This window comes from Rhinopithecus roxellana, chromosome 2 (assembly GCF_007565055.1).
Source record: "Rhinopithecus roxellana isolate Shanxi Qingling chromosome 2, ASM756505v1, whole genome shotgun sequence".
Classification (NCBI taxonomy): Eukaryota; Metazoa; Chordata; class Mammalia; order Primates; family Cercopithecidae; genus Rhinopithecus; species Rhinopithecus roxellana.
Genome location: NC_044550.1, coordinates 161,346,903 through 161,365,947, shown reverse-complemented (window position 1 = coordinate 161,365,947; position 19,045 = coordinate 161,346,903). Strand labels below are relative to the sequence as shown.

The following is a 19,045-nucleotide window of genomic DNA, read 5'->3' as shown; positions in this document are numbered from 1 at the left end:
AGCTCACAAATTCTTTCTTCTGCTTGATCAGTTCTGCTGTAAAAAGACTCTGGTGCAGTCTTCAGTATGTCGTTGCACTTTTCAGCTCCAGAATTTCTACTTGATTCTTTTTAATTATTTCCATCTCTTTGTTAAATTTATCTGACAGAATTCTGAATTATTTCTCTATGTTATCTTGAATTTCTTTCAATTTCCTCAACATGGCTATGTAGGGACCAGCCCCACAGGGTCGGTGGGTTTTTCTCCCCGTGTGCGGAGATGCGAGATTATAGAAATAAAGACACAAGACAAAGAGATAAAAGAAAAGACAGCTGGGCCCAGGGGACCGCTACCACCAAGGCGTGGAGACCAGTAGTGGCCCCACATGCCAGGCTGCGCTGTTATTTATTGGATACAAGACAAGGGGGCAGGGTAAGGAGAGTGAACCATCTCCAATGATAGGTAAGGTCACGTGGGTCACATGTCCACTGGACAGAGGGCCCTTCCCTGTTTGGCAGCCGAGGCGGGGAGAGAGAGAGAGAGAGGAGACACTTACATCGTTATTTCTGCATGTCAGAGACTTTTAGTACTTTCACTAATTTTGCTACTGCTATCTAAAAGGCCTGATGTCAGACCCTCCACAAGAGGTGGTGGAGTAGAGTCTTCTCTAACCCCCCCTCCCCACCCGGGGAAAGGGAGACTCCCTTTCCTGGTCTGCTCAGTAGCGGGTGTTTTTCCTTGGCACTGACGCTACCGCTAGACCATGGTCTGCTTGGCAACGGGTGTCTTCCCAGACGCAGGCATTACCGCTAGACCAAGGAGCTCTCTAATGGCCCTGTCTGGGCGTGACAGAGGGCTCACACTCGTCTTCTGGTCACTTCTCACTATGTCCCCTCAGCTCCTATCTCTGTATGGCCTGGTTTTTCCTAGGTTATGATTGTAGAGCAAGGATTATTATAATATTGGAACAAAGAATAGTTGCTGCACACTAATGATTAATGATATTCATATATAATCATATCTATGATCTATATCTAGTATAACTATTCTTATTTTATATATTTTATCATACTGGAACAGCTTGTGCACTCGATCCCTTGCCTCGGTACCTGGGTGCTTGCTGCCCACATGGCTATTTTGAATTCTCTGTCTCACATATCTCTGTTTCTTCAGGATTGATCTCTGATGTCTTATTTAATTCATTTGGTGAGGTCATGTATTCCTGGATAGTCTTGACACTTGTAGATGTTTTTCTGTGTCTAAGCATTGTATTTATTGTAGTGTTTACAGCCTGGGCCTGTTTGTACTTGTCCTTGGAAAGACTTTCCAGATATTCTAAAGGACTCGGATGCTGTGATGTATGCTGTATCTGCTGTAGGGGGCCCTGCAAGCCTAGTAATACTGTGGGTCTTTCACACACTCATAGAGTTACCACCTTGATGGTCTTGGACAAAATCTGGAAGAATTCTCTGGATTACCAGGCAGAAATTCTTTTTCTAGTCCCTTTACTTTCTCCCAGAGTCTCTCTCTTTCTGTTCTGACCCACATAAAGCTGGTGACACACTCCACCACAACTAGGACTTTGCTGGGTAAGACTTGAAGCCAGTACAGCACTGGGTCTTGCCCAAGGCCTGCTGTAACCACTTCCTGACTGCCATCTATATTTCCTCAAGGCTCTGGGGCTCTACAATCAGTAGGTGAGAAAGCCAGCCAGACCCGTGTTCTTCTCTGCAGGGTTGGTCCAGAGGTGCCATCCAGGAGCCAGGGACTAGAGTAAGAAACCTTAGAAGTCTACCTAGTATTGCATTGTACTGTGACTAAGCTGGCATTCAAACCACAAGACACAATCCTTCCCATACTGTCTTCCCCTTTTCTAAGGCAGAGGAGCCTCACCTCATGGCCACCACCACCACAGGCCCACAGGGAGTACTGCCAGTGTATTGCTAATATTCCAAGGCCCAAGGGCTCTTCAGTCAGCTTGTGGTTAATGCTGCCTGGCCTGGGACTCACCCTTCAAGGCAGTGGGTACCCCTCTGACCCAGGGCAGGCCGAGAAATGCTATCCAAGAGCCACATCCTGGAATCATGGACCCCAAGTCCAGCTGGTGCTCTACCTCTCTGTGGCTGTACCTGAAGCCAGCAAGTCACAGAGTCTTACCCAAGGCCCATGACATACTAATTGGGTGTCACTTTTGGTTTTTCAGGGCCCGAGGGCTCTTCAGTTAGCTGGCGATGAATCCCGCCAGGTCTGGCTGCTTCCCTTGAAGGCAGCAGGTTCTCTTCTGGCCTGGGGTGTGCCTAGAAATGTCATCTGGGAACCAGGGCCTGGAAATGGGGCCTCATAATTCTGCCGTATCCTGCTGTGGCTGGAGCTGGTATCCAAGAATGCAAGACAAAGTCCTCTCCACTTGTCCGTCTCCTCTTCTCAAGCAGAAGGAAGAGGCATCTTTTGGATGCATGAGCTGTCCAGCCTGGGGATAGGGGAAAGGTGATGCCAGCACTCCCTTGGCTACCCTGGCTGGTGTCTCAGTAGGTCACGTGTGCCCCTAGTCCACTGGCTTTGGGCCCAGTTCAGCATTATGACTAGCCTGGGAGTTGCAGTCATTGTGGCCTAGGCTGCCTTTTAAGTTTACTTAGAGCCCCAGGGCACTTTAGTCTGCAGTAGTAAGGCTTGTGAAAACTCAAGTTTCTAATGCTGGGATTGATAATTCCCTTCTGGCTAGGGCTTATTTAAATGTTCCCTCCGGGGACAGGCATCAGTTGAGTTTGGTCTGGTATTGCTTTCTGCTATAATAGGGCAGCCCTGAGTTCAATGCCTCAGAATTGCTATGCTTTCCCTCTCCCTGGCACACAGAATCACTCGCCACACCAAGCAGCCACTGCTGGGGGGTGGGAGAGGGGTGGCAATCGTGATTTAAGACTGTTCTTCCTACCTCTTCAGTGCCTCTTTCAGTGATGTGAAGTTAAAACCAGGTACTATATGTGCCCCCCGATTCTTGGTTCTTAGGAAGGTGCTTTTCTTGTGTAGATAGTTGTTAAATTGGTGTCTTGTGAAGGGGATGTTTGGTGGAGCCTTCTATTACTCCATCTTGTTCCACTCTCAAGTCTGAGTTCCTTATATATTTTGGATATTAACCCCTTATCAGATGTATGGTTTGCAAATATTTTCTCTCAATCCATAATCCCAAGTTTGTCTCTTTATGCTGTTAATTATTTCCTTTGCTATACAGAAGCAATTTAGTTTGATGTAATCCCATTTATCAATTTTTTGCTTGTGTTGCCTGCACTTTAGGGGTTAAATCCAAAAATATCATAGCCCAGACCAATTTTCTATAGTTTTTCCCCTGTGTTTTTGCTGTAGTTTAGATATTTGATCCTTTAAACTTCATGTTGAAATTTGATCCCCAATATTGGAGGTGAGACCTAATGGGAAGTATTTGGGTCACGAGGGCAAATCCCTCACAAATGGCTTGAAAGGCTTGGTTAATCCTTGAGTTCTCACTCCCTTAGTTCCCATGAGAGCTGGTTGTTGAAAAGAGCCTGGCACCTCCCCTCTCTTTTGCTTCCTCTTTCACCGTGTGATCTCTGCACACACTGGTTCCCCTTCACCTTCTGCCATGAGTAGAAGCAACTTGAACCCCTAGGCAGATGCCCAGCCTTGGACCTTCCAGCTGGCAGAATGATGAGCCAAGTAAACCTTTTTTTTTTTTAATTACCCAGCCTTGGGTATTCCTGTATAGTAACATACCAACAGACTAAGATGGTTTTTTCCTAGTAGTTTTACAGTTTCTGGTCTTATTTAATTGTTTAATTTACTTAAATCAATCTTAAACTTAAAATTTATGTCAATTTTTTGGTTGGCTTTTGCGTATGATATGAGATAAAGGTCCAATTTTATTGTTCTGTGTATTGGTATTCAGTTTTCACAACACCATTTATTGAAGAAACTATATTTTTCTCATTGTGTATTCTTGCCACTTTTGTAAAACAAATCAATTGACTATTCATGCATGAGTTTATTTTTGGGCTCTCTATTCTATTAGAACAGAGATATTCTAAACAGACATATTGGTCAATATGTCTGTTTTTTGTTTTTTGGCCAACACCATGCTGTTTTAATTACTATACCTTTAGTTTGAAATCAGGTAGAGTAATGCCTTCAGCTTTGTTACCTTTGCTCATGATTAGCTTGGCTATTTGGATTTTTTTGTGGATTCACATGTATTTTATAATTGTTTTTTCTATTTCTGTGAAAAATGATATTGGAATTTCAGCAGAGATTGCATTGAATCTGGATATGTCTTTGGGTAGTATGGACATTTTAACAATATTAATTCTTCCAGTCTATGAGCGTGGAATATTTTTTCATGTATTTGTGTCTTTTTCAATCTCTTTCATAAATATTTTGTAGTTTTTGGTGTACAGGTCTTTTACTTTCTTGGTTAAGTTTATTCCTAAGTACTTGTGGGGTTTTTTGTAGCTATTGAAATGGGATTATTCTCTTTATTTGCTTTTCAGCTAGTTTGTTGCTAATGTACAGGAATGCTGTTGATTTTTGTGTGTTGACTTAGCATGCTTCAACTTTACTACGTTTGTCAGTTCTAACAGTTTTTTGCTGGAGTCTTTAGTAGGGTTTTTAAGTATATAAAATTATGGCATCAATAAACAGTGGCAATTTCACTTTTTTTTTTTTTTTTTTTAGTTGGATGCCTTATCTTTCTCTCACCTAATTGCTCTACAAGAACTTCCATTATTATGTTGAAGAGTAATGACAAGAATGGACATCTTTGTTCTAGATATTAGAAGAAAGGCTTTTAAATTTTCACCATTGAGTATAAGGTAGCTGTGGTCTTCTCATATATGACCTTTATTTTATTGAGGTACATTCCTTGTATACCTAATTTGGCAAGAGTTTTTATTATAAAACGATGTTGAATTTTTCAAATGCTTCTTCTGAATCTAATGAGATGATCACATGGTTTTTGTTCTCTAGTCCGTGAATGTGATATATTACATTTATTAAAGTTTGTGTATGTGGAACCATCCTTGTATCCCAGGGATAAATCCCATTTGATCATGGTTGATGATCCTTTGAGCATATTGTTGAATTCAGTTTGCTAGTATTTTGTTGAGTATCTTTGCATCTGTGTTCACCAAATATCTTGACCTGTAATTTTCTTTTTTTGTAGGGTCTTTGTCTGGCTTTGGTATCAGGGTAGTGCTAGCCTAATGAAAAGAGTCTGAAAATATTTTCTCCTTTTCAACTTTTTGGAAGAGTTTGAGAGTTTGAGGAGGATTGGAATTAGTTCTTTAAATGTTTGATATAATAGCACTCAGCAGTGAATCCATCAGGTCCTGGGCTTTCCTTTGATGGCTTTTAAATTACTGGTTCAGTCTTCTTATTCATTATTCCTATTCAGATTTTTCACTGCCTCATGATTCAGTCTTGGTAGGTTTTATGTATCTAGAAGCTTATCCATTTCCTCTGTGCTATTTAACTTGTTGGCATATATTAATAATTGTTCATAGTGTCTCTTACAACCCTTTGTATTTCTGTGATATCCATTGTAATGTCTTCGTTTTACATTCCTGATATTTATTTGAATCTTCTCATTCTTCTTAGTTAAGCTGGCTAAATATTTTCAGTTTTGTGCATCTCTTCAAAAAAAATTCTAAATTTTGTTAATCTTTTGTGTTGTTTTCCTAGTCTCTATTTTATTTATTTCTGTTCTAATCTTTATTATTTCCTTCCATAATGTTGTGTATTTTTTGAGATCTTTCTTCTTTCTTAATGTAGATATTTATTACTGTAGCTTTTTTCTTAGAACTGCTTTTGCTCCATCCCATATGTTTTGGTATATGGTATTTACATTTTCATGTCTCAATGTATTTTTTAATTTTCCTTTTAATTTTTTGTAGACCCATTGGTTTTTCAAGAACATGCTGTTTAATTTCCATATATTTGTGAATTTTCCAACATTTCTTATTTTTTTGATTTCTAGTTTTCTACTATTGTGGTCAGAAAAGATACTTGATATGACTTTAACCTTCTTAAATTTGCTGAGGCTTGTTTTTGTGTCCTAATATGTGCCCTAATCTAGAAAATATTCTATGTGTGCTTGAGAGGAACGTGTATTACATTGCTGTTGGATAGTGTCGATGCTGATGTATAAGGTCTCTTAGGTTCATTTTGTCTAAAGTATTGTTCATGTTTGTTGTCTCCTTATTAATTTTCTGTTTAAATGATCTGTCTGTTGTTGGAAGTGGATATTGAGGTTCCCTACTATTTTTGCCTTACATGTATCTCTCCTTTCAGATCCTTAAATATGTGTTGTATTGAAGTTCGCTACTATTTTTGCCTTACATTATATTTTTCTTTTCAGAACCTTAAATGTTTGTTGTTTTTATTTAGGTGCTCCAATGTTGGGTGCATGTATATTTACAATTGTTATATTTTCTTGATGACTTGACCCCTTTATCATTATACAGTGTTCTTTGTCTCTTTTTACAGTTTTTGACTTAAAGTCTATTTTGTCTGATGTAAGTGTAGCTACTCCTGATCTCTTTTAGTTTCCATTCACATAGAATATGTTTTTCCATTCCTTCACTTTCAGTTTATATGTGTTCTTAAATGTGAGGTGAGTTTCTTGTTGGCAGCATATAGTTGGATCTTTAAAAAGAAAATCGATTCATTCCCTCTTTTTGTTGAAGAATTAATCCTTTTACATTCAACATAATTATTGATAGGTAAAGAATTGTTACTGCCACTTTATTGTTTTCTGCTTTTTTAGATACTTTGTTTCTTTCTTCTTCTCTTATTGTCTTCCTTGTGGTTTCATTATTTTATAGCTGCTGGCTGGGTACTGTGATGGCTTCTAGTCACATCATTCATAAGTTGTATTTCCTGGCCAGACAATTATGATATTTGGTATCTTAAGTTCAGCAGCACTTCAGGCTGGGCTCCAAGGTTAGGTAGACAGGCAAGATCAGAGGCTATGCTCCTTAGAAATGTGCAGTTGAGGATCACCTTCCTGAGAATGGAGCCATGCGGTTGGCTTTGGCTGAAGTGAACAGCTGTTTGACCTTCCAGGTCAACTGGGACTAACTCTGATGCTTCTCCAAAATGCACTGAGGTAAAAGTTTCCCTGCCTGGGTAGGTCATTGGCAGGCATTTTGGCTGAGTGGAGCCACTGCTTGACTTCCTGGATCAATTAAATCTAGCCTTTATGTTTCTTTAGGATGGGCAAAGGCAGTCATCTACCTGCCTGGGTTGGGTCACTGGATTGGTCTCTGAGGCTAGGCATGGAATCTAGCTATCTAGGAACTTAAGCTAGACTGAACTTCCCCAAGTGGTTCTGAAGGAGACCAACTCAGCTTGTTTGGGGCCATGAAGTTGGCTGCTGTTTCCCATAGGATGCCACAGCTGGCAGAAGCACAGAGATATCATCAAGATCCACATACTGATCACTGTGACTTCTGTGTCCTTTCGTTGTTTCTACCTAAGCTGGTGCAGTCTAGTTGTCCTGGTATCCTCAGTGTTCCCCGTGAGAGGAGACTGGAGTGAGCTTTCCTGGGAAACATCTTGAAATGCTAGGGAAGATGGATGACTGCATCTGGTTCTCTTTCCCCTTATAGAAACCATGGCCCAGGAAAATTTTCTCCATCTGGCTTTGTGTCGTCTTTTGAGGGAGGGGAAGGGGTGGCATAGTCAAAGTGAGATCATCCTTCTTACCCATCCAATTTGGTTTTCATTCAGTTCTATGGACCATGTAGGTGTCTCAAGTTTGTTTACAAGTATTGAAGCCTTTAAAAAGACATCCTAGTCTGTGGATAATTGCTAGTTGAACTTTAGTGGGAGTAGAGTCTGAGACTTTCTACCCTGCCATCTGCTCTAGGCTTTAAGTATTCAGTTCTGGAGGCTAAGAAGGCCACGATCAAGGCACTGGCAAAGTCAACATCTAGTGAAGACTTGCTTTCTGCTTGTAGCTACGTCCTCACATGGCAGAAGGCAGAAGAGTAAAAAGACCTGATTTTTGTATTTTAATTTTTTAATATTTTGGCTTACTTTTTTCTCAACATTTTAACCAGATTTAGTTTTGCCTTGTTTATTATTTATTTATGTATTTGTTACCATTTTTTCATTGTTTCTTTTATCTCTTTCTTTCTCTCCTTCCTTTTCTTTTCTTTTCTCTTTTCTCTTTTCTTTTCTTTTTTCTTCCTGTCTTTTCTTTCTTCCTTGTCTTTCTCTCACCCAGGCTGCAGTGCAGTGGCACAATCTCAGCTCACTGCAGCCTCAACCTCCTGTGCTCAAGCAATCCTTCTGCCTCAGCCTCTTGAATAACTGGGACTACAGGTGTGTACCACCATACCCAGCTAATTTTAGTATTTTTTGTACAGACAGAGTTTACCATGTTGCCCAGGTTAGTCTCGAACTCCTGGGCTCAAGCGATTCAACTGCCTTGGCCTCCCAAAGTGGGAATACAGGTGTAAGCCACTGCATCCAGCCTATTTGTTTTACTATGAAGTTCTTAATTTATTCCATAACCTTCTAATCTCCTTTTTTTTCTCTTGCCTTTTTTATATTCTTGATTTTGTTTCTGTTCCTTGTCAAATTTTCTTCTTTTTGTTTTTATTCCTAACTTTAAATTTTTATTTAATGGTATGTTTTTATAATGGCAGACAGCAATGGGGAAGAATCCTATTGGGAGAGGAAAGATGACAAACTGAGAGAATTCTTTCCAGATGTGGTTGTGAAGATAAAAGAGGTTTATATTCATGAAAACATATATACTTAAACAACATTACAAAATGTATGTCCATTTCACCATCAACATCTTTACCTCTGTTGGGAAGATAATTCCTTTTGACTCCACAATAATTATTTATATCTATACATGGGAATGTTTCTTTTTTATTTGTGTGGTTTTGGTTTTAAACATTTAATCATAATAAGACTCCTAGAATTACTATATCATGTGCTCTCTGAAGGCAAAATTCTCATCTAATTTATCTTTCTATTTTATCTTTCTACCTCTAAGAACTAAAACTCAATAAACGTGCATTAAGGCAGATATCCTTGGGAGAAGTGACACAGAAACTATGTATTCATGTTCTATGTCTATTGTACTTTGCTCAGGGATAAGACTGCTTTGATGAGGGCAAGTGTAGGAAGACTCTGAGGCCATCTGAGAGTAAGTGGTGAAGACTTAAGAAGGTGGGGCAAGAGAGAGTTGTCAGGAAGCAGAAAAGCAGCTGGCAAAAGCAACCACTGAAGGACTGGTTTTACCTCTTAGTTCTTCTTGTACTGGGGATAATGTAGAGGGCTTGTCTCTGTCAGATGAACTTTTGCTAGCATTTCCCAGAATCATGACTCAAAACTTGCCATTGTGTTCCCATCTGGGATTTGGAAGATTAGGTAAGAACTTGGAAGGAATTCAGGGGACACTTAGTTAAATTGGGTCAAAATGTGTCCATTCTCCAGCCTCCGTCTTGGCAGTGACACATTGGAAAATGGTTTCACTATGATTGAACAGCCAGGGAAGAGTAGAGCTTATTTATACTCTCTCTTTTCCACTTTATTTTCTACAAACTGTGTCTTTTAGAAATAAACTATCAATCTTGCCCAGACTGGAGAAAGGACTGCAGCAACAACCCTGTTTCGGTATTCTGGAAAACGGTTTCCCGCAGGGTAAGTACCAAGCAGTGAAATTCTAGAGCTTTGGAGACCACAGAACTTAAGATGTCATCCAGTCAGTGCTTGGTTTTAACACTTTTGGATTACAGACACTTTTAGAAATGAAAATATAGGATTCATTCCTGAGAAAAAGGTACAGAAGCACATGCCAGAAAATGTACACATCCAAGTTTAGAACATTCTTAGAGGGTCCATGGGCTCCAGTTGCAGAATCTTTGCGCGTACACATGGTGTCTGACTTAAACCAGCAACCTGGGGCTTGGTTTAATCCTCTGATTCGGGTATTAGTCAATCTTAGATTCCTGGGACAGTAGTAACAATCTACATGTATAGACCCCTTACTATGTGGCAGGTACAGTCCTCAGGTATTTACATGAACTAAGAACTTGCATCTTCACCAGAACCCTGTGAAGCAGGTGCCATGAGTATTGTGCCCATTTAACACATAACAACGTGAAGGTACAAGTAAATAAGGAATTTACTAAATGTACAGAATTAGTAAGAGGCATATGTGGGAGTTTATCCCAAGCTGTCTGACTCCAGATTCAGAATCTAGGCTGGGAAATACTCATCACTCCACCCTCTACCTATTTTTTAAAAAAACTGATACATAATAATTTTACATATTTATGGGGTATGTAGTGATGTGGTGATACATATAAGGTATAGTGATGAGATCAGGGTAATTAACATAGCTATCATCTATGGTGCCTTCTTGCTGTGTCCTCACATGGCAGAGGCAGAGGGGCTAAAGGAACCTAGCTAGTTCCCTGGAGCCCTTTCATAAGGGTGTTAATCCCATTCATGAGGACAGAACCCTTAGGGCCTAATTATCTCCTAAAGGACTCACCACTTATTAGCATCACATTGGTCTTAGGTTTCAACATAAGAAACACATACATTCAAATCCTAGCAGCATATCTGTGACAAGCCTTGAAGTGCGTTCCTCTTGTCATTCTCATTGAGTCATCCTCATAGGTAGTGTGACAAATCCCCACATTAAAGGTGAAGAAACTAAGACTCAGAAGTTAAGTGACTCATCCAAGTTCCCTGGGCTAATAAGTTGCAGACCCAAGAGCCTAACCTAGGTCTTCTTGATTCCAAAGCCATGCTCTTCAATTTTGTTCTTTGAATCTGCTTATTGGTTCTGTCTTTTAAAGGACAGGTTTGATCTTCACTCTAGGTTGGTACCTAGCTACACCTCTGTCTTAGGGGGATTCATGTAAACCCTGGTATTCTGGAAACAGAAAAACAGCCTGGAAGTTGTAAGGTTTAGACTTGGGCAGATTCCTTTACTCATTCTGATCTTCTGATTTCTCATTTATCAAATGGAAATCAAAATTTGCCTGTTCCATAGGGTTACTGCAATGTTTAAATGAGATGCCACTATCCTACAATGTCACTCAAAATCCACCCACTTCAAAAATAATTTATTGAGTACTTACTATGGACAGTGGACAGTCATGGGTACTTTATAGTTTTTGTTTGTTTGGTTTTTCTGAGAATAGTTTCCATTTCACTACTCTATGGTATGTTTTAGGACAGTGCTGGTGCTAAAATCTTTTAAAGCCAGGTCACATTTTATGTGTATCAAGAACCTCCTTGTGTTCCCCACTCAGTCCCTGGCACTAGGAATACAGAGTTGCATGTGATTGAAGGCGTCCTGCCCTTGTGAGCTACCAGCACCTTTATTTTGACAATCACTCATGGACATATGTGGATGGCCTTCTTTTTTCAGACTTGTCCCTTTCTTTTTCTGATAACAGAAGCAGGGTTTTTTTTTTTTTTAATTTTTAATTTTTGTGGGTAGGTTAAACTCATCATTATAATACAATACAGTTGGATAATGTGGAGGGAATGTAGGATGCTGTCAGAGTCAGAGAAGGGGACCTGAGCTAGTCCCAGGGGTTGGGGAGGCCTCCTGGAGGGAGCATATAGAACACTTTATTTTGTTCATTTCATTTTTTCCAAAGTCTAACAAAGATTCCTGCTGAATATTTCTTGCATCAAGAAATAAGACTCTTTGCTCAAGCATATTTATTCATTCATTTATTCAGCCCTCCTTTTTCTCTGTGCTTTTCCAGGCCTGAGGGTCCCCTGTTCTCTCCTCAGTTTCCCCTTTTGTGGTGTTGCCATTTCCCTTATCCCTGAATCATCCACCTGCTCCCACTAAATAAAGCATAGTGTCTGCAGTGCATGACACTGAGAAAACACTTTCATCTTCCCCCTCTAGACAGTCTTCTTATTCATTTGGACTTCTGACTTCTGAACCACTGAACCACCAGCTCTATGAACTATCACACTGAACATTGTTCACTTACAGATTGGAGCAACTGCTTCAAGAACTCTGATATGAAGCATAATCTGTCCAGTGGCTTGGAATGAAAATTGTGTAGACCTGACATTCCTGTGCTAAAACCATATAGAATATCCTTCCTTAACCAGCTATTGCTAAGTATTGTTTTGAATGAAACTGCTGGAGGTTTGTGATTAAGTTTGCATGATGAATGGTGAGTTTTTTTTTTTTTAAGTTTGCAGAAACTGCCTGTGGTGTGGTCCATGTGATGCTCAATGGATCCCGCAGTAAAATCTTTGATAAAAACAGGTAACACATTTATTTTGCATCTTGTTTGCAAGTATCCTGTTGCAAATATCACAGTGGATATCTCATCTCTAGAAAGAATATGCTTTTCATGTTTCAGGTCAGTTCTGAAGATTTGGGCCAAAAAAGGTAAAAATTTTGAATTCTGTGGAGAGAGTTGTCTTCTAAGTCAATGTGTTTGTCTGATTTCTCCTTTGCCAAAAATCATCTACCAGGTTCTAATGACCACTGCACTATATCTAGCCCCTGCTCTTAACTTTTCCAGTCCTAGTGTAATTTTCTCAGCTTTCTCTCCCGTTACACTCCACCCTACCTGTTGCTCAACATTGTTCACACAGTTCCCCCATATCACCTACCTCCCCTGCTCCCTTCTGTCTAAATCCTCACCATCCATGAAGACCTGCCTTGACTCTCCTCTCCTCCAGGAAAATTGTGTTCCCCAGTTCAGTAGTAAAACTACTACTGGGAAATCGGGAACTGTGCTGGGCTCTTGGCCTTCACTATCTTTTTGCAGACATTGTCAGCAATGTACTGTAGTGGTTAAAAGCAAGTACTGGAGGTCATTACATATTATCTGTGTGACCTTAGGCAGGGCAGTCAACCTCTGCGAGCCCCTGTATATGTACCTGAAGAGTTGATGGTGATGGGAAGATTAACTGAGACAACAGATGAAAAATGCTGAGCTCTGTGCCTGACAACAGAGAAAGTGCTCAATGAGAATCAGCTATTATTCTCATTTGAAAATGATCCTCGCCACTGAATCTCGCCACACCTGTGCCTTTCTTGTCTGATCTCCTTCTATACTTAACAGTTTTTACTACACTGATTGCCTTTTTGGCATTTGTTCTCTAATTTTTGTTCTCTAATCCCGCCTAAGGCTGACTGAAGGGAGGAAGCATATATTAATTTGCCTTGTAAACTCTAGGTGCCCCAAATTAATTTTTCTTCTCTCCTGTTTTAATATTTAATTCTACAAGGAAGCATTTGTCCTTTTGTCTTCTGATCCCTAATTTTTTGGGTAAAAGCATTAACATTGCAGAATTTTATAATCTGATGTTATGGTTCAAGTACTTGCAACAGGAGTGTCAGTTGTCAGAGACTAACAGGGAAGAGTTTAGGAATGGGATTGGGGAGGCCACAATAGTCTTTCAAAGCATTGCCTCACAAACGTCACTGAGCATATGAATCATGTGGGGATTGTTTAACTGCAGATCATTTCAGCAGGTGGTGGTGACTGAAATTCTACGTTTCTTTCTTTCCTTTTTTTTTCTTTTGAGACAGAATCTCGCTCTGTCGCCCAGGCTGGAGTGCAGTGATGTGACCTTGGCTCACTGCAAGCTCCGCCTCCCGGGTTCACACCATTCTCCTGCCTCAGCCTCCCTCAGCTGGGACTACAGGCACCCGCCACCACACCCGGCTAATTTTTTGTATTTTTAGTAGAGACGGCATTTCACCTTGTGTTAGCCAGGATGGTCTCGATCTCCTGACCTCATGATCTGCCTGCCTTGGCCTCCCAAATTGCTGGCATTACAGGTGTGAGCCACCGCGCCCGGCCGAAATTCTACATTTCTAATGAGATCTCAGGTGATGTTCATTAGGTCGGTCTAAGGACCACTCTTCGAATAGCAGATATTTAAAGAATCAACATTAATGCACAACTTAAGAATTTTATTTTGAGAATCTTGTTAACCAAGGGTCATGCTGAATAAGAAAATGTTATTGATTTGCAATTTGATGCGTCAACTCCAAAGGATAGGTCCTAGCCAGTGCCTTTCTGCCTGCTGGTTTTTAAGTGGGGGCGTGGATGCTTTTGTTTGGGGTTGACGTTTGCGGTTCTTTGTTTCTTCTGTTTTAGCACTTTTGGGAGTGTGGAAGTCCATAATTTGCAACCAGAGAAGGTTGAGACACTAGAGGCCTGGGTGATACATGATGGAAGAGAAGATTCCAGGTATATCTTACTACTTTGTACCCAAGGGTTATTTTATGAATCAGTCCACAAAAGAATCCACAGTCACAAGAATGCATTGGGAACAAACTGACTCGGGAAATGAAGGTACATGAATCTCAACAGCCTCTTGACTTTATCTCCACAAAGGATATTTAACTGCTTGACATTTCAGCTCCCCTGCAGACCCAGGAGCTGTTAGAGGCTGGGCCTCTACTTTGCCTCTTTATCCAAGGGCCTTGTCCAGGGCCCGCTACAGAAACAGAGAGACTCCAAAAATTTTTGTGAGATCTTGTAATTTTAATTCTTTCTTCTTTCTTCCCCAGAGACTTATGCCAGGATCCCACCATAAAAGAGCTGGAATCGATCATAAGCAAAAGGAATATTAGATTTTTCTGCAAGAATATCTACAGGTAATTCATTTCTTCTTGAATAAAAAAATGACTGTCTTGTCAACTGTAGAATTTCCTTTATTCCTCAGCCTCCTCTGAGCTTGGAGGGCTGTGTGAATCTTCCTTGGGCCTTGATGGTGATCACAGATGGCAGCCTCTGGTGATCTCTGTCCCTCCTTCCAAGCCTAGTCCAGAAGGTATCCTAGCTAGTGGCCTTCACTTGGCTGCCTTTCCTCATCCATCTCTACTGGTCCCAAGTAGGACTTGCCTCTAAGGCTGGCACCACCTTTGACGGCATATTTTCTGATTCCCAGTGTGAGTGGCCCAGCCCAGGGTTCACTGGCCTAGTAGGTTTCAGGGGAGAAAGGGAATGTTTTGCTAAGCCCTTTCTTCCAAGTTGTAAAATGCTTGTGATTTGACATCATTTTGCTTGTGACGCTTCCTTAGTTGGATCTGAGCACAGATGCCTAACACCTGATAAGGTGTCACATGGCAGTCTACCAAGATCTATCTTTTTTAAATTAAAAAAAAATTTTTAAATTGTTTCTAATAATTTGTGTTTATTAGAAAACAGTTTAAAAATTACAGATAGATATGTATTTTTAAAAGTCACCTGTCATTCTAGTTTCAAAACTGAGACCCTCACTCACTTTTAAGCAGTTGTGACCAATGGTGTAGGTAGGGACTCATTGGTAGAGGCATCTTTGGAGATTTTCCCACATGTAATAGCTTGGAACAAGATGGATGCAGAGAGGAAAAGCTGTTCAAAGGAGGTAGAAGCTGAGATGCTAGAATATTGTTCCTGTCTCCATGTCACTACCTTCTCCCACTAACCGTATCAGAAAGCAGGATAGATTCTGGGGACTCTACTGATGGCTTTTGTTTCCCAAATGACCGGAATTCCCCATCAGTCAGCTTGCTTCTCTCTGGAAACTGCCAGAAAAGGCCATGAGCATTCTATAGCAGTTGACAGGAAAACAGAAAGAATGAATGAAGGAGCAACTGTAAAAGAAATCTTGCAGATATCTGACCAGTCTAAGCTGTTCAAAGATATCTTGCATGGAGCAAATAGAATAGTAGAAACCTAGACAACGGCTGGAAAATAAAGATGGTCTTATCCCCAATACTCTTTTATCTTTTTTGTCTTATTAAACATTAACCTTTTTCTCATAAATGACCAGAAGACTTTTATATTAGAATTCATCAACTCCCCTCTTTTGTGTCTGCTGTAGGCTCCAAGTGAGCTCACTCATTCTCCATCTGGAAGGAAAATATGGGCATGGCTTCCATTTGGACTTGTACAGACAGTGGCCCATATGGGAACCAGGTCATTTATAAGCCAACACTTGTTATTCAGAGCATCAGATCATGTGACTTTAAACTTGGGGATCATCTTTGAAATCACTGCTCCTTTTCTCTGACCGTGAAGTTGCAATATATTCAATATGACTCTTTGAATGACTGGACTGGCAGGACCCCGTGTGGTGTCTAACTGCCGTGTGGCTTTGAAGAACAGTTGTTTATCTCTAGGGGAGCCCAGGGTGAATGTCATGGATACAGACATAGACTGTAGTTTAAATCTCTCCATCCCAAACACACCTTCTAATTTTAGCAAACTTCTGTCTAGCTGTTTTGGTGTGATTATTTAATAATTAAACAGAAGTATAATTAAATATATATATGTATATACATGTTATATATATATATATATATATATATATATATATATATATATATATATATATATATAAAAAGACCTATACAGGTTAGACTTCCTAATGACTCTAATATTGACCCCTTAATAAATTTCATCACTCAGAGACAAACACTATTAACATGTTTATTTCCAAGACTCTTTTTTTTTTAAGTATACACACTCATGGTTCTGATACAATGTATATGGAATTTCTTAACATATGTTTATATGTTTTAACCAGTGGAATGAACAGAAGGTAGCAGTTCTTTTTTTGGATATCATAAAATTAGCAAACGGTCAGCGTGCTTTATCCAGCTAGTGCCCTCTAGTGGCGCCTAAAAAAAAACCCTAGAGGGTGCATTAATTCTTTTGTTACTTCAAAACACAAGGTGCGTCCATTTTATGGGGATATTGGATATGAATACTTACATGTTCATGGAGAGAGATCATCTTAACAGCATAATTGCTACTTCTTTTCCAAAATTGAATTCCCAATTAGAAACTAGAATTAATAAACATACTCACATTCTCCTCATTTAATATAAAGCAAAGGTAGCTTCAAAAATCCTAAATAGTCTTAGAAAGATTTCTTTTCTATAGCAGCATTTCCTTAATAAAGAGGATACTTTGTTTTCCTAGGATGTCTTCATGTGGGGATCCCAGGTTACCGTATGGGTGAGGATGGAGTGAGTCTATACTTACAGCTGCTGTGCCCAGCTGGTCATGACAGTTAACTAGGGATGGGCGATCCATCACAAGGGCAGGTTCTGACACCTCTTCCTTCCAGAAGCCTAGGGGTGCTGGCAGCCGCTTCTGAGGATCTCTCTCTTCCTTGGCTCATATTTAGCAAAATCAAATTTAAAGAACCCCATTCCTCGCTATCCACCATCCCCCTATTCATGTGCCAGCCACTCCCATTGGCTCCTGTTGCTTTAGCTAATTTTTATGAAAAAAAGAGTCATTCGCCCGTTAGGTACTTATCTAAGGTTTGTTTCAACGCAAGTTTGGTCCCCTTGCTGAGGGTCTCCAGCTTTTTCCCAGATGGTCTATAACCTCTGCCTCTGACCCTGGGTTCAACACTCCCTTAGGAAGCTTCTGAAGAGAGGAAAGCAAATTAGCCGCAGAAGCTGTGGGGGTCCCTGGACTTGGTTGCTGCTCCTGCTGTTTTTTGACCACCAGCTGACATGGCTAGCTCCCCTCCTGACATGTCACTGCAGGAGAGGAATTTGTATGGATGCTAAGTGGTCTGTGCATCTTGTCGTCGCTAAAAAAGGGGCTTCCTCCATTAGCGAATTGGACCACAGATGTATCCTATGGCCTCTTGATTTCCTTTTTTGCTTTCTCGTCACAGACCTGACAAGTTTCTTCAGTGTGCGAGAAATCCTGAGGATTCTTCTTGCCTATCTGAGATCTGAGCCAGTTGCCATGGTCGTTTTAGCTCCTTGACTCCTTGTGGTTTATGTCAACATACATGACTCGGCCTACTTGCTGGTGCAGAGCTGAAGATTTTGGAGGGTCCTCCACGATAAGGTCAACACCAGAGATGGAAGCCTTTTTCCCCAAAGTCTTAAAATAACTTGTATCATCAGCATAGCTTTTATTGTGATCTCTCAATTGTCAAGACAAATTATTGCATAAGATTAGAATGAAAATTGTATATTAAGTTACTTCATTTAATTCTCATGTGATCCTTTTATGTTGTTTATATGTTGGTAACATCCTTTCTACTGAAAAATGACCACACCAAACCTCTCTTACTAGAACAGTCAAGTGAAGAAAAACGAATGCTCAAGTTTTTCAGAAAGCATTACATTTCCAAATGAATGACCTTGTTGCATGATATATTTTTGTACCCTTCCTACAGATACTCAAACCATAAACTTCATGGCCATGGGTGATGTTGGTGAAAATTACTCTGTAGGATATAAGCTACCCACATACTTGGTACTTTACCTCTAAACCTTCCGACAGTGCTGTGAGGTTGGTATTTCATTTTTTAGATGAGAAAATAGGAACTCAGAGAGGTTATATATTTAAGTTGGTGCAAAAGTAATTGCAAGTTTTGCCATTGGAAGGAATGGCAAAACCACGATTACTTTTGCACCAACCTAATAATTTGCCGTAAGTCCTACATTTAGTATCAAGCTAGAGACTGAATCTGAACTCAACTCTGTCCAACTCCAAAATTCATGTGCTTTTTCCTTCTAGGTCTTTCGTACCAAACTAATAGTAGTTTCTATCTCTTCCAACAAATGCATGTTTGATTAAATTGACTAGAATGGAATCTGGAATGTAGTTCTTCTGGATGGCTCCAAAACACGTTTTTCTTCCCCTGTCTTCCTCCTCCTCTTCATGCTCAGCGTTTTATGTATGCACTTAAAATATACTTGTTCCTGATATTGCTAGCTTATGTTTTCTCTCTTTTTTCATGGATTAACCTTGCTTGATGGCTTTAACAATTGTATTACTTTTTCAAAGAACCAAGCTTTAGCTTCATTGATTTTTTCTATTTAATTGGGTTTTACTCTTCCCTTTATCATTGGAAACATAGAAATGCTTTCTAATTTCTTTGGGTAGATTTATTTATTCAGCTTCTTGAGATGGAAGTTTAGATCATTGATCCTTCAGCTTGTTTTCTTTTTATATACATAGATTTTAGGACGATACACTTTCCTTTGAGCTCTGCTTTAGCTGCAGCTCTTATGTTTTGATATGCCTCTCTTTATTATCCTTCAGTT

The 19,045-nt window shown here is 40.0% G+C and overlaps 1 protein-coding gene across 1 annotated transcript in view; it reads left to right on the top strand.

Annotated features, from left to right (window-relative positions):
* The window catches only part of CD38 (CD38 molecule), an 86,302-nt gene extending 67,585 nt beyond the window's left edge, over nucleotides 1–18,717 (top strand). The window contains exons 4-8 of the mRNA XM_010358123.2: nucleotides 9,581–9,666; nucleotides 12,204–12,277; nucleotides 14,130–14,222; nucleotides 14,546–14,632; nucleotides 17,659–18,717. Of these exons, the coding sequence (XP_010356425.1) occupies nucleotides 9,581–9,666; nucleotides 12,204–12,277; nucleotides 14,130–14,222; nucleotides 14,546–14,632; nucleotides 17,659–17,722 (404 nt within the window). The 3' untranslated portion in view covers nucleotides 17,723–18,717. The remainder of the gene's footprint in view (nucleotides 1–9,580; nucleotides 9,667–12,203; nucleotides 12,278–14,129; nucleotides 14,223–14,545; nucleotides 14,633–17,658) is intronic.
* The last annotated feature ends 328 nt before the right edge of the window (nucleotides 18,718–19,045 follow it).